Genomic DNA, 24,633 nt, shown 5'->3' with positions numbered 1-24,633 from the left:
CTTCATTTCCCCCCTCCTTCTCTGTCAGTTAGTCTGGCAAACAATCCCCTTGTTAGCAAACTGTTAAGACAGCCGCTTGGTACACAAATTGCGCTCGACCAAGCGAATTTGTTTTGCAAGGGTGACCTGTTTAATCATCTCATTTTCTTTGGCGGACATTTATTCATCTGGTTTCCACGGTTACAGAGAACATTAAGGGGCTACAGTAATAAGGCTGGAGAGTCAAACAGGTAATAAAAAAATTAACGCCATTTTCCAGCAGCCGAGGACAGTGGGTGAAATGAATCAAGGGAGAGGGGAGAGAAGCAGCGGGGGGAGCAGGGTGGGGGGGTGGGGGCTGTGTGGGGATGTGGGGGGGGGGGGGGGCTCCAATATTGTCCAAACAATAAGCCTTAGCGGTTATTTTACTCTGTAGATCAGGTGGTGCTGTTATGGACATGACACTTTGGGCACAGAGCAGGAGAGATAAAGCTTTTAAAGTGGCCCTGCTCCTTTTTTTATTGTCATTTAGCGATTACGTATCAGAACAATTAAAAGTTAGCCCGAGATATCTATTAACTTTGCTCTTTTTTTATTTCTCCTGTGCTTCAGAAGGCAGATAATTCTCACTCCTGGCAATGCAATGTGTCAATAACATGCGAGGGACGACATGACATTTAGATGCCCCGGTGAGAAATGTTTCATATTCCTCCCAAGTTGAATCATGATTTCTAATATTGTCTTTTGGACGTCTAAGCAACAGCAGAGAAATAATATAAATAAACCAATAAACGGCGTTGGAGCTCATTTCCAACTATTAGAGACATTGTCCTACACACCATGAGAGAGTCCAACATCTTGCCAAATATAGAAAATTCCGGCACAATAGGGGGAACAGGTGCTGAGGGCCCATAGAAAGTGACGAAGCCAAAGAGCTGGCTTGCTGCTGAATGCCAAATAAGGCAGCGAGACACGTCGCACCGAGGCACAAAACAACCTACTGTAATGCGATTTTCTGAGCCTTAATGACTGTCACCCATTCCCCCCCACAAACTGTCTCCCACATACACACATTTCCCCCGCGTTCAGACAATATCCGAGGCTGTTTTTTCACTTTAATAAAAGCCGAACAAGAGAAAACAAGCAACACATTTTGGGCATTACTCATTTCTCCACTCCTTCCAAAAGTATTTCTAATTGACAGCAGGGCTTTGGCACTCCTAAAATATGCACAAACGTTCTCAACCTAACCCTCAATCATTGAAATTGTCTGGTTTAACCTGTATTTGGGCATTTTACGACTCTGCCAATACCTGTCCCCCACCTTTGTGCTAAACAATCCAAATTGAATTATTTCTTTGTTTGCCGTCGCGTCGCCTGTATGTACGTCGTTCCGGAGGGTGGCTCCGTTGTGACTGAGGCTGGAGAGGGGAAGCACGACCGATGGCAGACGTGTCTCAGAAGAGGGAGGGGGATGTCAGCCGACCCCGGCCTCACACACACACACACACACACACGCACACACACGGGGAGAAGCGCAGGGTACGCTTCCTGACATCAAACACACACCGCTCACGTGTCACGAGGATGTGCCCCCCCGACTCTAACCCCCCGACTAAGGCAGGAGCCCGCAGAAACAAACTCGTCATACATGCGGGGTGAAATCCCCAAAAGGGGATACAGAAATGGACAGCAGCGAGAGGAGAAAAAAGGGCTAAGCTGTGGTTATGGGACTGCCAACTGTTCAGCTAACAGCCTCTTAACAGGTGCTGGCTCTAGAACCATGTAATCCTATCAAGTTACCAAGTTTAAAAAAAAGAAGAAGAAGAAAAAACAGGAAAGAAATCCGGCAAACTGGGCTCTTCCCTTCTCTCTCGCTCTCCCTCTCTCCGTTCTCTTCGCTATCTTTGTTGGCAATGACAGAAATGAACAGCTGGGCTTCAGATTTATCATGTACAGACAGTAATTATTGCTGGTGCTGCCTGCTACTGACCCAAGTGAATAGAATGTCACATGAAAAAACACACGGCAGAAGGGGGACCTGGAGCTGAGGGGTGCCGGGTCGGGGACTGTGTGCGGAAGGTGTGTGTGTGTGTGTGTGTGTGTGTGCGCGCGACACGAGAGAGAGATAGAGACGGAGAGAGAGAGAGAGAGAGAGAGAGAGGAGTGTTTAAAACTCACTACGTTCCTGTTTGCAGTCAATTACGGACGAGGACATTGGCTCTGTAACTCGGCGGAGCAAACATTTTCCCGCTCACATCGAAGGTGACAGAAAAAAAAAAAAGGTTTTGTGTTTGTTCGAGCTGATTTTAGTGTGGATTAAAAAAAAAAAATTCCTCCCCACAAAAATAAAGCCAGACAGGTTGAGCAGGTGCCGAATTCCCGCCAGAGAAAAGGTGATAGAGAATTGAAACTAAGAGGGCAAAGCTAAAAATAAAAAAATGGCAGAAAAGTGAGGAGCCATATTTGTTTCAACATTCACTCTTTTCATCTTTTAAGCTTTCGCCTTACATGTATGATTAACTAAACACACCGACACGGTGATTAATGAAAAAAAAAACAAGGAAAAGTAGAGCACAAAGTGTTTCTGTCGTTGTATCAACCCAGCCTGACCCTACCTGCTGTATTTGTACCAGAGATAAGAGGGTCAGCAGATAAACCATCACTTTATTACCCGTGTCAATCACTGTCTTTGCCGTTAAATAGTTAACCCCGCGTCTGCTGCTCCCTTTCATACACATTCGGTTGTTTTGAAAGTCGCGGTCCGTCACATTCCATACCCACTAACCTACGCACGGACCGGTTCACACCTTAAAGACCTCCTGCCACATTTAAAAGGATTAGTCACCACATTTTGTGCCGGCTTAATCTCTCTTTCAGCTGGCCCTAATAAGTGTGCTTCGATAAGCGAAGCATGCAAATTCATTCATAGCCAGTGGAGACCATGCTTTCAGACAAACGCACCAAAGTCTTCCACTCTGCTAATTACCTCTTCATTTTCCCCTTTTCCCCTCTTATACAGCATATCAACGACTAGAGATTATTCTTCTCTCTTACTTTGCATGAAATTCTAATTTCATATGTAAGATTAAGAAATGAGTGGGGGGGGGGGGGGGGCGTATAAAAAAGTTACCGGAAGCTTCTCTCTTGACTCTGCATGCAAGCATACATGACACGGCATATTCAGCTGTGAGCTTAAAAGCAGGAATTTATTTTTCAGCCGGTTATGCTGGGACAAATGAGACGGAAATATAGGGGAAATTATCCTATAGAATATAATACATGATAAAAACTTTTCTATTTAATGACACAATTTATAATTATTGACATCCTTTTAAAGATAGGGAAAATTTAAAATTTTCCATTTTTCTTATTTTTAGTGGAGTTTAACAAACATGCATTATCTGTGATAATAAAAAAAAAAAAAAAACTTGGCCCGTTACATTTTAGATAATAAAGGCAATGAAGACCCAAGGTGCAACCTGTTTATCATTCTGGAATATTTCTTCACCAAGTATTAATTAGGCCATTACTCCAGATTGGTGACGGGGAGCTTTGAGGTTTTAATTAGGTGCTGGCCACTGCATGAGTGCACAGGATTGAAGAAAGGGGGTGGTGATGCCACTTGCCTCGCTCCTGGCCCATATCAGCTAGCCCTGAACACTTTGGCTACTGCGGCAAGATGCATGGCAGCCCACGTGCATCTGGAGTTTATTTGATCGTTTGATCTCTGTTTCCTCTTTCTGCCAGCAAAAAAAAAAGAAGGAAAAAAAAGAGCCAGTTGGTGTGATTTGGGTATTAAAAGATGGGGGTTAAGGTAATTATGGTGTTGGGTGGCTTGTGTCTGATGACTGGGCACATGCTCAACCAGGACTCAGCTGTCCCTCTCTTTCTGTCTATCCCCCCCACCACACACACACACACACACACACACACACACACACACACACACGCACACACACACACACACACAGACCTCCCTCCCCTTGTCTGCTGTCTATATCCCCCCTTCTCTCCCCCCTGCCACTCTGCTAAAACCAGGCATAACACACACAGCCTCGCGTAACATCAATCAAACACTGAGAGCGGACCATAAAACTACACAAACATATACGCTGCCATTAACTACTGTATTTGACACTTATTTAATAGTACTTGTCAGATGTAGGTGTAAAATCTGAAAAATACATTTTAAAGATAGGAAAGGAATTAATTTAGCCAGGGAAATTAAAAAGAAAGAATCCATTGGTGAGATACCATGTATATATCTATATATGTATATAAATATACACATATATATATAAATTAAATATTGCAAAAAAATGTCTTCATTTTTGACATTTAAATTTAAAAAAAGCAAAATAAAATACATTTCTCTTCACACACTTAATTCAAACAAACTCCAAGAGTGTGATGTGTCTCTCTAAGTCACAACAAAAATCCTATATTTTCAGTATCATTTGAACAAGGTATTTAAAAAAATAAATCTTGAGAATGTGAGTGTTTTTCCTCGGTTGACAAGGCGATACTAATCACCTCGTTGCTGAGAAGCACTCTTCCCTGACAAGGCTCCTTAGAATACAAGGATCCCCCAGGAGAAATCGGCATGAAAGAGGTTAAAGACAATGACTCGCATTTTTTTTCCTCCAAATGTCTCCCTGTTAAATTTATTTCAAAACTCTGTTAATCTGCTGTACACAACATTCCCATTAGCATAGCCCAGCCCCCTAATAAAAATTCCGGCTAGTTTAATTAAAAAATGTAAATTTACTGTCATCCGAGGAGCAGCAGAAATAGGAGTGCAACAGCATATTTTATTGCTTAAGACATCAAATTGATTCAGGTTATTGCTAAATTGTGATAAAAGGTTATTGAGGGCCTTCAGAACTGGGCTTGTTTTTCTCCCCCATTTCATCCTGGTTTTGTGGAAGGCCGTAAAAGATGGAGAGGGCCACAAAGGGTTAATGAGACAACTCGGTGAGGGAGAAGGCAATCAACATTATGACTCATATGAGGGTAGAAAAACATTCTCCGAGCTGACGAAAAAGTTTGAAATTAGGGTGTGTCACAATAACAGTTGTACTTGTTTGTTGTTATTTTAAACTATAATGCAGGACACCTTAAATAACCTGACATAACAACCGGGTGCTTCATGTCCGTCTGTCGACTGTGTTTGTGAGAGTCTGTGGTGACAGTGGTGTCCTGTCTGTCAGAGTTTTATTTCATGAGAAACAATATCTTTAGATTGGGCTTTTATTTTTACGGTTATACTGCCACGTTCAAGTTAAAGAGCAGGAGTGGGAAAAAAAAGCCTATGTGGTGTCAAGAGTGGAAAAGGGAACTAATTGTTAAAAGAACTCAAATAAGATACAGAGAGAGTGTACAACTGGCACATTAACGTATTTAAAAAAAAAATAACAGCCTGGAGCAAAACCTGTTTGAATGAAGTTTGAATTACAGATTTTTTTTCTCTTAAAAAGTGAAAAGACACACAAAAAAGAACAATTTTCTATATAAATATATTTTTCCCTAGCATCTTTTCTGTAATTTAAAACACTGACATAAATTTAAAAGTAACAGCCTACTGAAAATATCCCCACGACCTTTGCTATATATTTTTATACCGTATGAATTTAAATTAAAAAAGTGGGGCTGATGAAATGTTATCAAAGTCAAAGGAAGCCCATAATGTCTCTACATAGTTTGAGTTCAGTTATAAGTAGTTCTATTTATCTGTAGTGCAAATAATCAAATACAGAAGGGCTATTGATACACACACACACACACACGTATAAAGGGAAGACAGCACTGTGCATGCAAACAGAGAACACGCATATATAGAGCACACGCAACACAGACAGAATGAGTTGTGAACATGAGATATGACTTATTTTTAAACGCATACAAAAGCCTCCTTTCAAGTGAAGTGGCGAGGAGAGTGACGCTTATGATTATAAGGTGTAATCCAGTTACAAAAGGACAAGTTTATCCTCCCAAAAGTAGGCACAGAATGACTGTCGTTAACCTGACTGTTACAGGTCAAATTAAATTTAAAATGCTCTGCCCCACAGGTGCGTTTGCAGGGAAAATACCGATCAATAAAAACACTCCTGTTAAACCTTCTGAAATAGTGTTTTGTTTGGAATTTTATCTGAGGTATGATGCATTTCATTTATCACTGCTTGTGCACTAATTAGAAGTACCTGGAAAGGTGTCATCCCTGCTCCCGTTCCCTTTACATGTGTGACAACATGAGCAACACAACAGTTTGTTTGCTTTGTCCCCTTGGCAACAAACCCTTAGGCCATTCACTGTACGCTAATGGCATTGCCTGTGCCTCTGTGGGCAAAAACCAATACCTGTATTTCTACAGTGCCAATACTCGCTCATTCAAAAACATGTAATTAACCGAAGCGACCAAATAAGCAGGGAAGCAAGGACGAAGAAAAAGAAAAAAAGCCTGACGGGGAGTTGTGTTGATGTCTCGTGTCCGAGACGAGAAATAGACTTTTGGACATGAAGAAAATGAAACTGGCTTTGTGAACTTTCTTCGCATGTGTGCTGCATGTAACGCAGCGTCCTGAGTCGTTGTGCTGGGGGAAACGGGCAATCATATTTGATATTGCAGTCACCTTTAGGCTCTGTCAAAGAGCTATAAATAAGGGTGTCGCAACACTTGGGTATATACGTATGCGCTTGGCACATAGTTTAATCATGAACAACTTCCCCTCTCCACGTATTTAGTCAGAGGTAAAAAAAAAAAAAAAAGGCACACCTTCAACTAATCGCTAATAAAAACGTATCTGGCAAAGGCAGAAAAGAAGAAGAGTACTCACCATATTCAGGGAAGTCGAAGTTAAATCCTCTCAGACATGTAACTTTCATAATATTACTCAACTCTTGTTAGAAAGTCATTCGAATGTTGGTTGGTGGAGGGGGAGATCAAGCGGAAAAGTAACTAGATTTAAAAAAAAAAAGGCTTCCTTCAATCATGCACTAAACTCCTTGACATGTAATCTGTCAATAGTTTGTTGCTGAGATAATGCCGGCTGCCACGAGCGGATTTGATTGGCAGCTTAGGGTCTGGCCCCTCCTTCCTTTGGTTTGACGGGGGGGTAGGTTAAAGAATATGGAGCCTCCCCCTTCCCTGCTCTCTCTCTCTCTGCCGCTCTCTCTGTTGCTCTCTCTCTCTGCCTCGCACGCTGCCTTTCTCTCTCGCTCGCTCGCTCGCTCGCTCTCTGCACTGCCCCCATACACACACACACAGCCCAGACCAAGCTGTTGGTGATGTTGTCTGAATAGGCTGATAGGAAATTATGGCAGAGGAACCGGAGCAGTTTTTTTCTCCCTCCCTCAGTGGGCTGGCCTTTTCCATCTTTGTGGTCTTCTAGCCTTTCAACTCTCTTGGGGTGGAGCTTCCACTGCCTCTATTCAAATGAAGGGAGCACAACACTTTGAGGGAAGGGAAAAAAAAGGTTTTAGGGGAGGAAGAGATTACACGTTTATTAAAACATATTCTACTTTTATTGCGTGCAAGTATTTGAGGCTAATTACTTGAAGCAAATACTGTTTTTAAAAGCTGCTTTTTAAAGACCATTATTGTTTTATATAAACAGTATTTGAGAGGATATTCCGACGGCTCCCACCTAACTATTAAATCATCGCTGAATGGGGCTTGGCTGCATGCGATGAACATGCTTGTCCTCGTGTGTCTCTTGCCAGAAGCGACGAGAGTTTTAAAGAAATATATATGTGACAAAGATATTACCTCAGCTCGAAAGCAAATTACTCTTTCGCTTCTCTCACAAAACGGAGATCCTCTCTGTTTCAGTGCCGTGTCGTGGACTTTCTGTGCCTCCCTCGGAGCTCACTCGTTCGCCTTCCCTCCCTCTGATAAGCTATCAGTTTTCATTGTAATTTCAGGTGAAATGATAAACGGCAGCCGTTACCAGGTGACAATGAATACTTTATAAGACAAACCCCTTATTTGCCTGGCAGTTTCTTCTGCAGTGGCATGCAAAGTGCCTCTGGACTATTTGTACATAATGCCAATGTTCTGTAAACATAGCTGGGTGGCAAGAATGTGGAATTTTACCCAGTTGCTCAAAATGGCAAAAGAGGTCTAAACTTTAAAAAAACGTCACCGGATAGTCCTGTTTTTTCCACAGCAGTTGTGTTTTGAATAAAGGTGTTGTATGACTATCATTTACTGGTTATAGAAAAGAGGAAATGAACAACTTTATGGCTGTGAACCATAATTCAGTGATACAAAGTCGTGGCTTCAGTTCCTGAGTGCTGTCAGCAAAGTCCAAAGTATGTGCTTCAAACAGGTTTTGGTTGATTTTGAAGTTATGATGACTCATACCGGTTAATACTTCCTAATGCTCATAAAGGGAAATGTCCTTAAAAAAAAGTCTATCAGAGGGTTACACCCTTGATCTAACATTGTACTGTAAATACTACTTCAGTTTTTGTTAGCCATGATACCAAAATAAATCCAGTTGTTTTAAATGACCTGAGTTGGCAGCCAGACCTGTAAGGTGTCACACATTTAGCAAATAAACATATTTAGTTGGGTGGATTAGTGAGACCTGATGACCTGTTGGACAGCCAACTGTTGGATAAATACTGCCTGATCTGGTTGTTGTTGGCATTGTTATTGACTTAGGTAGATAATGTATGTTGATTATTTGAATTCTATGTTCTCTAAAATTGTCATTTCTAGCTGTTTGAAATGATTGTGGTTGAAAAAACCTCCAACACGGCGAGGCTTTGTTCCACATAGGTACAGCGTATCAGTGAAAAGGAAAACTACGGTATGCCTAAACTTGATATTGGGGGTAGTGTGGTGTGTGAGGGTGAATTCTATTCATGTCCACAGGAGGGAGGGTTTGTCGTTCATGCATTACAGCCCTCTGGCCCTCGAGCTGCCATCTTTGGGGCCAAAACCATTACTTTTCCAAAAGGAGCTGTGGGGATTTTCGTTTGATGTGGTCCGAGGGTATTGTGTGGTGCGTGCGGGAGAATGTTGAGGGCAAGGTGGAGTGTGTGTGCGTGTGAGAGTGTGTGTGCGCGCCGCTGTGCGCGTGACATGGCAGGGGTACATCAGTCAAAGGGCTGCCGGGGCCAGACGTTTGGCTGCCCCTGACAGCGCACTCCAGGAGGGGCTGGTCTGGTGAAGGGCCCACTCCGAGTCCTCCATTGCCCAGGACAAAAGCCAGGGCCCGGTTGATAGATGTGAATTCAGCGGCTTTTGTGCCCAAAGCCCAGAGACATGCAGAGTGAGAAATCTGACCTTTGCCGAGAGTCAGATTGTGTCTTTGAACCCCTCTTGCTGTCTCTGGCAGTTCGGACCAGAGAGTGAGTGAGCGAATGGGAGGAGACGGAGTGGGTGTGAGTCCCAACGGGTGGAGCGGTACAGGTGGGGGATGACACAGGAGGAGCGCCGCGGAGCACTTCTACCGCTTTGGACTTTAAACCCAACAAATAGAAATAGTTTGTGTTTTTCAGCGGACGTGAATCAAGTTTCTTCCCGATAGTCACTGTCATGTCGTCAAATTGGCAGGAAATTGAACGTGTAAAAGCTTAATTCTGAAGCAGGGTGTTTTCAAGCGCGATGCGACGCGAGTTCACCCCAGTGTTATTCAAGGTTTGTCTGCGATGCGGGATATTATTCCCTCTCACGTCTGTTTATATTGCGTTATATATTTATTTTTGAGCAGAGAAGGGGCTGAATATTAAACGTACACACACAAACACAGCCAGAACAATGATGACGGCAATACACCGCTTCTTGATGATCATCGTTTGCACTCCTCATGACAATGATTCTTCAGAATCTCATTTGATTTTCATAATTGCTGTATAGCTGTACATACAGCTACATACGTACACTACGAAAATCACATTGCAAAAATCTCATTATGGCTACACACTTGAAAGCAATTAACATGGAGTTATAAGGTGTGTTTGTATGTCAACGTGCTGCGACGCCTTTCTCCTATTCGTGCACTGTTCATGATATCACATGAATTATGATATACATGTTGCTTGGCGGCAGTGTGCTGAGAGCAAGAGATTTTGGAGATAGAAAAGGGCCTATTTTTTTTGAGTCATACATTTTTCTTGACACTGCTTTCATCCCCCGGCCGTAATCATCATATCTCCCCCACTGCTCTCCCGGATGCAGACATCCATAATGCAATCTTCCTAATTTTGATCCCTCGCAATCTGGTTTTTAAAAAGGGAGGGGAAAAAAAAGGGACATATTTCTGAAGGCTTGCTCCGTAATCATTTTAGACAGATAGCCTTTCCCATCGCAGATGAGCAAATATTTGTAAACCAGCTATCTAATGGAAAATTAGAGTGAAATTAGAGTGAAATTCATGACAGTGAAATCCGATTATCTGTAATTCTATTATGCCATCTTAGCCCACACAGCATATTTTTGTGGAGTTTTTTTCCATAAATACCTATGCCAGGGGTCCTGCTAATCAAATAAAATTGAAATTCATCTTCCCATTAAATTCAATTAGCCTCAATTTCTAAAGCCTAACAAAGATTTTAATTACTAAATTATAAAATTCTCCCTAGCCAAATTGGGGGAAAGAAAAAGAGCATACCCTGCATCTGAAAAAACAAACCCATGAAAGGAAATTGTTGATCAAAAAAGATATCCAGGGGAAAATAACATTAGGCAGAGCACTGGGGCCTTGATTCAGCGAGTCTGGGTGGGGAGTGACGTGTGCCAAGCGTTAGGCTCCTGGGCCAGAGGAAATGAACTTAGCTGAGGTTCTCTCTGTCTCTAAATGTCTGCCCTCAGAGTTATTATGCTGTAATTGACTAATTGACACCTTAATTTCATTTATGGGGCTCCTGTGTTCATAAAGCAACCTCTGGTTGGGGCAGTGGTCTTGAGCGGAAGCGAGGAAGTCAACATCCAGGACACCAGGTAGGGCCTGAGGCCTTCGAGTTCCTCGGCAGATGACGATTATGCATTTGATAATGAAATGGTCAGGAAGAACATACTGACTTAGCAGAGGCTTAAGGAGCATCTTAGTCATATGTTTAAATCCCCTCTGATGCATGCTGATGGGTAATAATCATGCGAGTCTTACAATCTGTCACTGCAGACACGCATGACCTCCTTCAGGGTCACAGGGGTTTATATTTGGGGGAAGTAAGGTTCTAAAACCTTTTTTTTGTGTGGCTGTTTTAACATCACAGGTGACCGTTTCATGAATATTGTATTGTTGTGTCCTGGCCGAAAACGGGAACTCTAGCCAGTGGCGTTCGCGCTGCTAATAGGACAGCTCTGGGGTCTCAGGTCAGCCGCCAGGTCCATTTCCCAGCCACCCCCTGCTCCTCACCAGTGGGCCACTAAAATAACAGCTCAGCACCCTCTGCAGACTACAAAGCTCCTTCTGAAAAGGCACCTGCTGCTGTTATTCACTCTCGCCTCTTTGGCAGCTCACTCTGTCTGTTTAAAGGACACGTAGAAGAGAAAGACTGACTGGGAAATGATGAATTATTTAAGTATGATGTCTAATTGTTTCAAGGCAGACATCTTGTTTCTGGAAGGTAAAGGCTTGGGGGTGGGAGTGCGCGTGTGGGAGGGGAGGGGGGGATCTTTGCGAAGAGGTCTGTCTACTGTGTAATGCAGGCTGTCTCGTACTTGAAGTGGCTGGGTAAATATGACCAAACTGAAACTTTAATCTGCTTTTTCCACACCCAAGCTGGCTGGGTATTAAAGATAATCTGTTTTGTGTGTCATATGGCGGGAGATATAGATGGAGCTAATTTTTTAGAGACAAATCTGATATTTGTCAACTGGTTGAAAAAAAACAGGGGATTTTCTCCTAATCCTCCCTTGGATGTGAAGGCGCGTTAACAGCAAAATGCAGATGGTGTTCTGTGCACGGAGAGTACCCGGCACTCGGCGCGGTGCGTACGGAGAGGCGCCTCTAGCCACGCTCAGGCTCAACACAACCTGCAGATAGCAAACTCCCCCTACATTCAATTAACAAGTCACTTGTGAAAGCCGAGGCGTATTAGTTTTTTCCAAAGCGCAAACTATGCGAAATGCATTTCTTGGTTGTTTTTCTTTACTTTTTGTTTCCTTGCTGACATAACATCCTTACTTCTAGGCTGCGTTCATCAAATATTCAGTGCAACTCAATTCCAATAAGGAAAAGAAAACAAATTATAAATAAAATGGAGACATAAATCTTTCAGGATCCTAATTCTAACTTTCCCTCGGAGTGTTTCTGTCTTTATTTTGTCACATTAAGCAGTTTTGCTTTCCGTTCCCACTGCTAGGCGTGGCTGGTTTAACACTGGTGGAAAGAGCCCTTGATTCTTTCTGCACTCTTGTTTTGGAACACTGTGCATTTTGTGGTGTCACTTCTTATATGCACAATTATCACTTGTGTAACTTCTGGTTTTGTTTTTATGAGGGACATAACAATTAAAAAAAAAAACCCAAGCAATGTTCTTTTTTTGGTTGAAGTGGGACTGCTGTTGTAAGCCTGCGCTTCACCCCATGGAGTTTAGCTGCAGTACGACTACAGCCGATCGCCACGGCGATGCTAAACTGTCCCGACTGCTCTATCTTATCCAGTATCGTCGCTGGTCATTTTAGCACCAGAATGCAACATGACATAGCACTCTGGATGCATTCCTTAACTGCTTTGTGGCTCTGCATTACATTTGGCATCGCATTGATAGTCATCATGTGGCCTTTCACTGACACCGGGTCAGATATGTTTAGTGCCAAGTCCCAGCTTCAAAAAGAATAAACAACTGAGGAAACCTACCTGAAGAGCACCATATGGAGCATGCATTGAAATGCAGCAGACCTGATTATTGTGTATGGGCTTAAGGGTGTGTGCTTCTAAACCAATTATTGAATATGTGGCGACTAAGGTTGACAGTTTGGGACAGAGCAGATTAATGTCGAGAGGTGAGGGAAGACGCTGACGGCATAAAACTTCAGATAACTGAACATATTTGCCTTCACTCGCAGTATCTCATATAGTCACGTGATTGTGAGGACTCCTTATTACAGGGGATACTTGATCCTGAATACAGGAAATTAAAATTAAACCAGAATTATACCTATTTACTCAAACAGAAAATCTTTTGCTCACAGATGCAAACAAACTGTACACCATTAAAGGTGACAAGGTTGCAAAACCTCACGGGTATATTACCAAGCTGCTGTGTGTCCTTTTCGACATTTAAGGTAATACAAGTAAAGAAGACTCCAAATTAAAACGCAACAGGCAAAGATGCTCTACCGGTCTGCAGTCTGTGTGTTCTGCACAAGCTGACTTCTATTGATTAGTCCGACAATAGAAAAAAATTTGACATTATATGCGCTATGAAATTCAGCATTTTTTTAACCTTCAGCAATGCTTGTCATTCGCTTGTAAAATAAATATATAAATATACACCAGGAGGAAGAGAAGAGGAGAAGAAAAAAAATCACTAAAGCTCTTTTGCTGTAATTGGCTGAATAGCAAGGGCAGCAGAAAATTTACAGGCAGACAACAGTGTGAAGGGGACTCGGTCACAGTACAAAACTAAGCCCTCAGCACCAGCAAGGGAGTAAGCAAGCCAGAGCAGCAAGGTGCCTGTCTGGCATATCTTAACTAGCACGAGGCACTTGTGTCTCCTTAGCTTTGGCGGTAAGCTGCAGATCACAGTCCATTTTCTGGACAAGTTAAGTAAATAACCCAAGCAAGCATGCATAAGACAGTGACAGGGAAAGAGAAATCCCCCAAAGTCAAAGTGGTGACACTCTACTAAATCCAATCAAACTGAGGAGGGAGAGAGACGGAGAGGGAGAGGCGGGGAAGGAGGGAGGGAGGAAGGTATCGTCTTTGCTGCCGGTGTGTATCCAACAGCATTGATGCAATAACACCTCATTCAGTGTTTAGCCCTTCTCAAAGGACAGGCAGGGATAACACTTTAAACCCTGTGGCTTTATCTCCTGCAGATTTTCCATAAAATGCCAAGCCAGGGAGCCAGGGCCATGTGACTACCATGTAGGTCAGGGCAGATGGGGGGTAGAAAAGTGTGGGAGGTGAAGGGAGAGAGACAGAGTGGGGGAGGATGGGAGTTTTCTAATGGAACTGTTGAAAATAGCAAGCGGTAACCAGATTAGATCAATTAAGATTCTCTCTGTATCGGTTACTGGATAGAGCAGGACTGAGAATTCAAACGTTAAAGACAGCGACACAGTGACACAGCTACCGAAGTGCACGACAGAAGGAAACAAAAAGCAATGCTCACTTCTTTAAATGCAAAGTTTTTGGGAGTTAAGGTCAATGTCCAGCCAATCCTAAGGCAGTATCTGGAAATTGCTGCCAGACTTTACATCGTTTATATGCATTTTTTAAATGTTTCCTCAGATCCTTGTTATGTTTGTATATTCAACTGTCAGTCAACTACATAAATGCTAAAAAAAAAACTAGGCTCTCTGCATCAAATCCCGAGAAAGACATCTCAGCCGTCACTTCTGTTATGGCTGTACACCAACGACACAGCCAACACCATGTTTGACAACATGGTAACGCAGATGTAAGCCGAACTGTTAAATTCTTCCAGTGGGCACACATTTCCCGCTGGAGCGACTGAGCAGCTTGGAGCCGTTTTGTGGTCGGCCATGTTCTTGGGTTTGGAAAGTCTTAATTAACTCAGAATATATAGCAACTTTCTCCCCTTAATGACAAACATCTTTGTGTGACCAATGAGCTGAAATAAACATCCAGATTCTTTCATTGTGTCGTATCCGTGGCTAAAGTCTATCTCTGTGCAACCAGCCGGTGATAATGGGAACTAACAGCGATCATTGAACGTAACCGGATCTGTTATGCAACCTCTACACATACCACTCAACCCACCTTTCACGACCTGTGCCAAACACCTGATTTACAATATGATATGCATTATTTCTGTGCGGATATGGAGGTGCGATAAACATCCCCTTGGAGGAAAACAAAAGCCCTCATGCACATTAAACCCACTGTACCTTTTGAGCAGGTAAATCCTGACCTTATAGCTAACGTCCACAAATTCAATGCACACATCTTGCCTCCAGATCTTGGTTTTCTATGAAAACATTTTCTGGTGAACTGGTTGATCATTATCCATGACATTTTCAGAGAACAGAGATATGTCAATATTCTGAATCTCAATGGGCTTGTATAATTGAACTAAGGGCCCTTAGCTTCCATATGCTGAGGGCACAGGTTCCCAGTGGAATACCAGTGACGCTTGATGGAATACAAAAGATGGACAGGATTAGGCTTTGTGCTGTTGACTGACCTTGACCTATTTGCTGACCCACATCCTCACTCAATCACATCATTCTATTTTGATCAATAAAACTCAGGTGAATGTGCCAGAATATGGACCAAAATATTGTGACCGTGCCCTCTCCGAATATCTCCATTTTCATATCAGCACCGAGCACCACTGGCTATCTCTGTATAACCTGGCCTCAATCAAACTCAAAGGCACTATCCCTAGAAAATGGTATTGATCAAAACTAGCATCTATCCATGCGTAAGAGCTTGTTTCAATTGATTTTTCCCCTTTGAGCTGAAAAATATAATAGAGTTGATATGAATTACAGGGTGTTTTGCTTCAATTCATCAGCACAGCCCAGATAATGCTTGCCGTTGCCAGGGAAACATGATAACAGTTTTTGTCTGTTTTTCAACAATCAATTACTTTAATGCATTTATGCTACTGTTTAAAGAGAAACACACGACTGCCTGCACAAGTCAACAAATACTATAATCAGGTGGTCTGAAACGGACGGCATATAGGGTTCTAAGTGGACTGCAGATAATCACAACATTTCATTCCGTTGCAAACAAACTACACCTTGGCTTCCCACTGCAGAGCAAACATAGCTAACACATTTTGCTACATGCTGCATAACAGTTATTGATTTCTGAATGTAGGTTATCCCCGTGATATAACATTTTGTTCTGTAACATGGCATCATGTGTGCTCGCCCTTTTCTTATACAATATGGTAAACAAATGTCAAACTATAATAAGCTGTATAAAATATATTAGAAATTGCTCAGCAAAAGTTGTGGCCCATTTCTTTATCCATCCAAACTATCCCAGTTGTCAAGTTATGCTCAAAGATTTGCTGTCTCTAATTCCCAAGCTCAAGGCTGATCAGTGTTATTCTCATGACACTTCCCCTAAAGCTTCCTGACATTAAGCCTTTATAAGACAGTTATGGGTCTTGCAACATAAACTACTTTTTTTTTATGCCTCTACCATCATGTTTAAATAAAACAACTACAGCGACCGATTAAACTCAATAGGCCAATAGGCTACCTCCTGCCTTGTTAACAGGCTATTATTGTACTGTTATCCTTGGAGTGTCTTCTGTAGGTTTTTAGGCTTGGGGCCTCAATATTATTGATGTAGCAGCGGCGCAGTATATATTGTATACTAGTAATGCCTGTTCAAATTTATTTCACTATCTCTGCCTAAATCTCCATTTATATCATTCTGAGCCCATGAGACAGATAATAACACACCAATATGAGCGGACCTGCGCTAAATAATTCACACCCCCCCCCACACACACACAAAAACAATTCTAAAGAGGGTAAAGAGATTAAAATATGTGCCACGTTAAATCAAGGGCCTAAAGCATTTCTATCTTCTCTTCTTAAAACTATCTACAGTTTAGACTTACCTCAGTTATAAGGGAGCAAGATGATGAGCTCCTCGACTGTGCATTCGCTGTTGTTCACGCTGTTACTACTTTGGTCGCAATTTGATTGACATAGTGTAGAAGAACAGGATGTGGCGAACTCCGTTTTTGATATTTTGTGGTCAAATGTTACACAGTATCTGCAATTCTGTTAGGTCAAAGTTTAAAGATATTCAGTGAAATATTTCAACATCTTTTAAATGGATTTCCATGAAATTGGTACGTGCTTGCACTTCCCCGTCAGAATTAAATGTAATAACGAATGTGATCCCCTGACTCTGAGATCACCATTTTAATTTGTCATTTACTTTTTGACCTAATTGCAGCAAAATTATTATAATTCCCATCAGCTTCAGTTGCACTTTGTGTTTCATGCAAATTGATAAAAGTAAGCATGCCAACACACTCTCACACTTTAAGAAGTAGTATATTTATTCGGTATTTGAGGAGCTTATTACTAAATAGAAACCAGGCGGCGGTGCTTTCAGCGTGGCTAGTCACCTCAGTGAACGTGAATATCAGCGTTTATATTATCCTGCACGTGAATATCAGTGAACGTGAATATCAGCGTTTATATTATCCTGCACCCCCAACATCACTGCTGTGGCCCGATCCTGCAGATTTGCCCTCTACAATATCCGCAGGATTCGGACCTTCCTCACAAAGGATGCAACGCAGCTCTTGGTCCAAGCACTGGTCATCTCCCGCCTTGACTACTGCAACTCTCTCCTGGCCGGACTCCCGGCCTATGCGATTAAACCATTGCAGCGTATCCAGAACGCTGCAGCACGCCTTATCTTCAATCTACCCAAATTCTCCCACGTGACCCCCCTCCTCCGTGACCTCCACTGGCTCCCTGTTGCAGCACGCATCCAATTCAAGACGATGACACTGGCCTTCAGGGCCATCAATGGAACGGCACCTGCCTACCTTCAAACACTGGTCAAACCTCATGCCCCGAAGCGAGCACTCCGCTCCTCTACTTCAGCTGGCCGGCTGGTACCACCATCGCTGAAATCAAACAAATGTCGCTCAGCAAAGTCCAGACTCTTCTCTGTTCTGGTGCCTCAGTGGTGGAACGAACTCCCGACCAATGTCAGGACAGCAGAGTCATTTGCCATCTTCCGAAAAAGGCTCAAGACTCACCTGTTCAGACTTCACCTCGACTCTACATAGCATGACCCACTAACACCCTCCCTCGACCCCCCCCCCCCCCCCCCCCCCCCCGCAAAAAAAAAAAAAAAAAAACTCGGATCGTAGCACTGTTACTCTTGAAGTACTACTTTACTCAGATGAGGACCTAGCACTTGTTCTATTTTTAGCTCTTACTGCATCGGCAATGATACGTCGTGGTTTCTTTGTTTCCTTCTTTTGACAAATGTACTTATTGTAAGTCGCTTTGGACAAAAGCGTCTGCTAAATGACCTAAATGTAAATGTAAATGTTATAGGTGAGAGCATGGTGAGGGATTACAGAATTGTCACGGCACTAATGACTTCTAGTGGTTGGCCGAGGCAATGGGGATGAAGCTTCAGGTGCATTGTATCCCAGGAAGGCTCTTTGCTGTCTTGTGCAAACAGGCAACAGGATCACATCATTGGCAAAAAAGCAGAGAGGCAATTCTGTCATCAGCCAAAAGCAACACAACAAGAATACAAACATAGGTGGTTGTACAATGACCAGATGTCATGAAGGTTGGCATGGCCACATATTTTAATATATTATTTAGCTAACTTTAGGATGGGCCCATTATGAATTAACATCTTTTCTGAGGGAGTCATGGCCAAATAGATAGATTTTCAATTGCACATTATGTTAACATTTTCATGGAATAATTCTTAAAATATCGAGAGAAACATTTAAGACCGATCATGTATGTGTTTGTGTAACAACCTTTTACATTGTCATCAAGACAATCCTGGAAACTTTAACACCCTTTGCCAACAAAGCATTCATTAAGCTCTACTGACTTCTTTATTAGATGATAAAGAAAGAAGCGTACTTCCCTTATTGACAAACTTTCTTAAAGCTCAACAGTCTTCCCCCATCCAGGTCTTTGGAGTGAAAATAATATGATGCTCCATCTTTCACAGATGTACTTTTCCTAAAGCATTGTTGATTGCCCTGTGTCCATTACTTGGAAGGATTATGATAATATTCCACATTGTGCTCGGCGTGATGCACAGGAAATTCAATACTCAAAAGGTTAATGCAATCAATTAGGATGACAAAGGAGTAAAGTAAAACCCTCCTGCTCTTGGAAAAAAAGAGACAGGAGAAGAGAGGGGGAGAAAAGGTATTGAAAGCTTGAATGGATCCGCGGAGAGAAAAGAGGCACTTGAAACGACAGAAAAATGGCATTTATTCAACATGCCTTGTCCAAGGCCGGCTAAATGAGACGCACACAAAGTGTACACACAAAGACAGAAAAATAGCTCTTAGATAGTGAATTGCGTGACTCAGCACTCAACCAGTTGTAATTGAACAATAAAGGAGCAATATTTTTGTTTGAAGGTAATCAGATACCTCAGCGAAGGGAAAAAGTGCCCGGTACTCGAGGCTCGAACATCGATTCATAATGCTCGTAATGTTCTATGGACTTTTCCCCCCTTTCTGAGTCAAGTTTGTCTCCGCGCTCCGTTCCCATGTGCATTGTTGCATGGGCTGAATATTAACAGCGCGACAATTGTGTATGGGAGAGATATCTTTTGTTATTTAGATAGATGTTACAATGCTATACAACACAAAGGAGTCTCATCATTGCAGATAAATGGATAAACTCGGATGGCAGTATTGAGCTCTACAACCATTGTAATAATCCATATTACCTTTTCAGGCTCAGTCTGTCAAAATGGTGATGTATTAATCACATTTCAGCAATCCTCCATGGCTAATGATAATGTTATGAGAGTCTGGGTGGCAATATTTTCGCTAACGTCTGCAACGCCTATTTTCTGCCGATAAGTTGTGCAAGGAGAAAAGCCTAAAACCTTGTAATCCACTTAGGTAAGGCAGTAGACTTACCTACTTCTGCAAACACACAACCTCATAAATCCACTGCACCTTCACATTCTTAAAGACTGCAGAGATTGAAAAACCTGCGGAGGATCCTTCATCCCAAATTGTTTAGACCAAATGAAGACATGTTTCACATTTCAAACCATTGCACAAGTCAAAGAATTGTGCATGTGCAGGCCCCAACGCATACTCAATGCACACTTGCAGCAGCAAATAACCTGAAAATACAGGTCCCCAGTGTAGTCTCCAACTTAATATAATTTAGAACACATCTTCAGCAAGTAAGCTATTTGACATTTTGTTCCTGTGCGGCATGATATAAACTAGGTAAAAAAAAAAAAGCAAAGTAGTAAAAAGCATATTAAGGATTAAGCTTAAAACATTGATTTTCTGCCAAGCACTTTGAACTACAGCCTCTTTATTCGGCCTTCTCAAACTTCCATTCAGTTCTACGATGAACAAATAAAGAGGTATGAGGACAACAAGCACAAAAGCCAGGGTTAGGCGGTAACCAGGGCTTTATGTTTTGGCCATAAGAATTCCACTTTTTTTCAGGGGCACAACTGCTGTAATTTGACCTACATCACATTTTTCTGTTTGGGCATTTTTCGGGTCCGGCAGCCACGTCACAGAAACAATGGACCTAAAATGGACTTTGAAGTCAGCGCTGAATGAAAACGGCGGGGTTGACACATGAAATGCCCTCACAGCTGGGCTGCCCCCAGTCAAAAGAAAAACAAATACTTTGAATGAGAGGGGGACACGCCGCTCCTGTCTGAGCTTCCTAAGGCCCTGAGCCGCCACCGGGAGGTGGGCTTTCACGATATGCCCGTAATGATGGATGGATTGGGAGGAAAGTCTATTCACATGGAGATGTTACATCATAAATATTTACACAGGGCTGCCGTTTCCATGTAGCCTTTGCTTGTTTTGACACACTAGAAAAATTTAAAGGACAAAAGTGCAGGAGAGAGAAAAGTGTGGAAAATGAGACGGTGGTGTGGCTTCTCATTTTTTTGTTATTATACTATCCTGGATGATACAATGATACTAAATTGAGTTTCATGAGTTGTTGCTCTTTTTTTCCCCCTCAGTGAGACAAATTATCTTTCCTACCACAAATCGTGGGCTTTATTTACCTTTATTCATGACTGAATGAACTCCTGTTTAAACAGTTATTGGCCTCCTACACACAAATCTTGAAAAGCCAACAAAACACGAAACAAATTGAGTCTAAATTTCAATTATAAATCATAATCAAACCCATTTCCTCAAATTTCCATGAAGAACTTTAAATAGAAAACAACCTAAAAGGTGGTATTAACACGGCAGCGATGCTAACAGCGCTAATGGCCAGAGGGGATACCGGAGGGTGGGTGCTACGGTAACGTGAAAGCGCCGTTGGTCGGGGTGGCGTATTAGCTAAAACCACCGTATGAGAGCAGCGCAGAGCCGCGGCCATTAGCTAGCCAAGAACATGCACTTAAAGCAACCAGCCCGGCTACGATAACAAAACAAGGGGAAAATAGGATTGCAGCACGCGTAGAGGGAGAGCGACTTCCTCCTTTCCTCAGATAGAAATAACTGTGCATAGCAAACAGTTGTTATTAATGCACATAATCCTGCATATTGCACCTTTAGCACAGCATCCCCTTACTTAGAAATCTGCCTGATCTTTCACTGAGACCATAGAGAGGTAAGGGAGACACCATTGTTGTTGGTTAGCAGCCCTACAAATTTCTGTTCAGTGAGCTCAATTAAAAGCCTTGAATTCCCCCGAGATTGTCCCTGGAACCAATGAAAACAAATTTGGCAGTTTAATTTTCTTCCCACTGTCGAAGAGAGGGTCTCCGCTGTGGGAGCGCTCTCTAGCCTAAGTCTGTGGGAGCCAAAAGGAGGAGGGGGGGGTGTCATGCCAGCCCAGCGTTGGAGCCAGTTGGCCTTTATGATGAGTAGCATTAACATATATCAAAAGCCAATTAAACTAACTGCACTCTGTTATGTTGTTGTTGTGATGTGGTTAAACAAGAGGAGACTTAAGTTAGTATAAGTAGTCAAACAGTTGACTCGTACTTAACTTTGCTTCCGAAGCGACCTGCTTGAAGATGTCTCAGTGCATGTGTCCACCCGTGTACCGGGGACGAGTAAGTTATTGTATCTATGTGGGAAATCTGTGGATAGTGTCATCTTCCTGTTGTAGGGAGGTACATGTATCTGGAGCTCTGATTGATGCAAGGAGTGTGTCTGTGTCTGGTGTGTGAGTGACACCACCAGAAACAAAGGAGTGTGGCGTAGCCCTCTGCCCCCCCACCACCACCACCACCACCACCCCACCCCACCCCACCCCCGGTGATAGTGAGGGTCTCTGGCTTGACATGAGACAGCCCACGGTGTCACTTCTGAATGTTTAGATCCCTCTTGACTAGGAGGCCAGGGGCAAGGGCTGTTGTATGCATCCTCATGACAGACTCCCACATCAGCATTGTGCTCATACCAGCTAACATCATTAGCACAGAAGGTTTCATCTCAGGGAGGGGAGAAAAAAAAGCAACCCAGTTTCTTCAAGTCACAAGTCATTAGCGTCCTCTTGAGAGTCAAATTGTACAGAGGCAGTTTTTTTTTTTATCAGCAACAAAAGGTTTTATACTCTTGTTAATTTGGTGGATGTCATCTGTACTTAGATGTCTGTGTCTAATGTCTGTTACAGTAATAAATGCCATATAGTGGGATTTTTTTTATTATTTTCTCTGGGAGACAGTGTGGGATGTCGGCACGACAACATCTAGACATAAAGCAGGCTTTGACGAATATGAAGTTATAATTAATGGAACGGTGTAACACGATAGATAACAGAATGTGGCATACGTGCTGGCACATTCATAAGAAACCGTGGTGTTTAAATACATGTTTTATTACTGCCAGTGAAAAGCTTATATAATTCCACATTCCAACCGATTCTTTTTTCCCCCCATTCTGTTCATTAGAGTATTTTTGTGTTTTAAGTACTGCAGAGCATGGCTCAACAGCTGTCAGGAAACTGATAAAAATGGTTCATATTTGTCAGAAGCGGCTTATTGCTCTCGTAGTTTGGAGTCGTTGCAGCCTGGCAGGGTTTCTAACACACAGTATTAGGGGTGCATCTTACACTGTATAGATCCCTCATACCGGGGAGAGAGAGAAAGAGAGAAAGCCCTCTTTGGAAAACAGATACATCAGTGTGCCTGTATAGTGTACGACATTGCTGTGAGTTAATCAGTTGGAAAATAAAACGGTGGGATTCTAATAAGTCATTTGTCAATTTTTACAACCCCCAGACACATTGATCCATGGGGATTAATGAAGATGCCTGATATTGTTGTAGATATGAACAGGGGAGATGGTGGGGACAGTAATCAGTCATGTTGGGGATTTGTCCTACCTCGTTTTCTCTTCCTGGGGAGTCACTCTGTACGGGGGGGGGGGACTCACTTCATCTGAGAGGGAGAGCAAAGGAGAGACATTAAAAACCCAGACACTGATTATTTCGATGTAAACGCACGCACGCACACACACACACACACACACACACACCGTGTTCCTGAGAAATCCATACATTTACCCAACTCATCTAATCTGCAGCGGTTGACGTAACGCAGCGATGCCTCCAGATGATGCAAAAGGAAATTGTGCACTTTTTTTTGTTCACTCCTGTCCTTTTTGATATACAGTGTAAAGGTCCACAGATACCCAGGCCCCACATCACAGCTGGGGGGGCAAAGGGTTAGCGACCAGCGAGGGGCAACAGGGAAACTATAGCCTGCAAAGCCCACTGAAGCATGGGGAGTACAGTCAACTGTATCTGTGCATATTTCAGCAGTTTGCCAGCAATAATTTACCAACAGACAGTAATAGCAGCTTCCTTCTCAGCTGAGAGCGTCACAGTCTCAACACAGTCTTGAAAAATAAAAATAAAAAATCAAACAACTTTCCCGTGAAACCTCAGCTACAAAAATAATATGAAATGTATAAAAAGGTTTCTGGATCAGGAGCTTAAAGATAAAGACATAACTGGAGGATCAATACAGAAAACACAGTGCATGTTCCTTATTCACACTGTGCTAAAATCATATACACGGCTAACATTGAAGATATGTCTTTCTCTTATATACAGAAAAGTGCAGTGTCTTCTATGACACCCATTAACCCAGACGCAGTGTTACATCAGGACAGAAACTGACTTTAGCAGAACCAGTTGAGTCACTCTTAAATCCTCTCTAAAGTTTCCTAACCTTGAGAGCCCATGCATCCCCGAAAAAGTAATAATAATTCTAACCTGATCTTCCTACTTATTTTATATCTCCCCTCAGCAACCTAACTTCTTCTCGGCAACAGTGCAGTTATTAATTCATGAGGCACTAATTAGTTCTTTGTTTAATTTTGTGTTAAACAGACTGACCGGAATGATAACGACTCACGCTGTAGCGCTTTGGTCCCATGCCACTCCTGTTTGCTACAACAAGGGAGCATCGTGCGACTAGCATGATGAACCCAATTCCCTTCTAAGTTGCACTTCATTAAGTCAAAATGTGACAAGGAGCTTAGAGGAAGAACTGGCAGATCTGATCATACATAACAATGCAGGCCCAGTAAGTTTGAGGAGGGGGGGGTGCTGGTGCGGGAGGTGGCGGTGGAGGGGGGGTGGGGGGGTAGTGGATTCCAGCATGCATGTTGATAATTTTCTATTTTTAACCCTTGGGGGCCGTCTTTCATTTTCCTTTAATTGTTTTTGTTCAGAGCTGCAGTGTCCTCTTTTTAAATTGCAGCTCCTATCAACTCCCCTGATCAACCCCCTGTGCAACATTGCAGGCAGACAAGTAAACAACAGGGTTGCCCTTTTCCATGATGTAG

General features: G+C 42.6%; 1 protein-coding gene across 4 annotated transcripts in view; it reads right to left on the bottom strand.

Moving 5' to 3' along the window:
• Positions 1–23,219, bottom strand: part of casz1 (castor zinc finger 1) — a 95,168-nt gene extending 71,949 nt beyond the window's left edge. Inside the window, exon 1 of one of the 4 annotated variants that reach the window (XM_084015747.1) lies at positions 23,165–23,219. Coding sequence is in view for 3 of the 4 variants with exons in the window: in XM_084015744.1 (XP_083871870.1) it covers positions 6,816–6,864 (49 nt within the window). In the remaining variant the exon portion in view is untranslated. Of the gene's footprint in view, positions 1–6,815; positions 7,265–23,164 lie in introns of those variants that run through there. The other 3 variants (XM_084015744.1, XM_084015748.1, XM_084015741.1) reach the window with 3 other exon arrangements.
• Positions 23,220–24,633: the final 1,414 nt, after the last annotated feature.

This window comes from Eutrigla gurnardus (genome assembly GCF_963514095.1).
Source record: "Eutrigla gurnardus genome assembly, chromosome: 8".
Taxonomy (NCBI): domain Eukaryota; kingdom Metazoa; phylum Chordata; class Actinopteri; order Perciformes; family Triglidae; genus Eutrigla; species Eutrigla gurnardus.
Note: the sequence above shows the minus strand (reverse complement) of the source record. Positions and strands in the feature narration are given on the sequence as shown.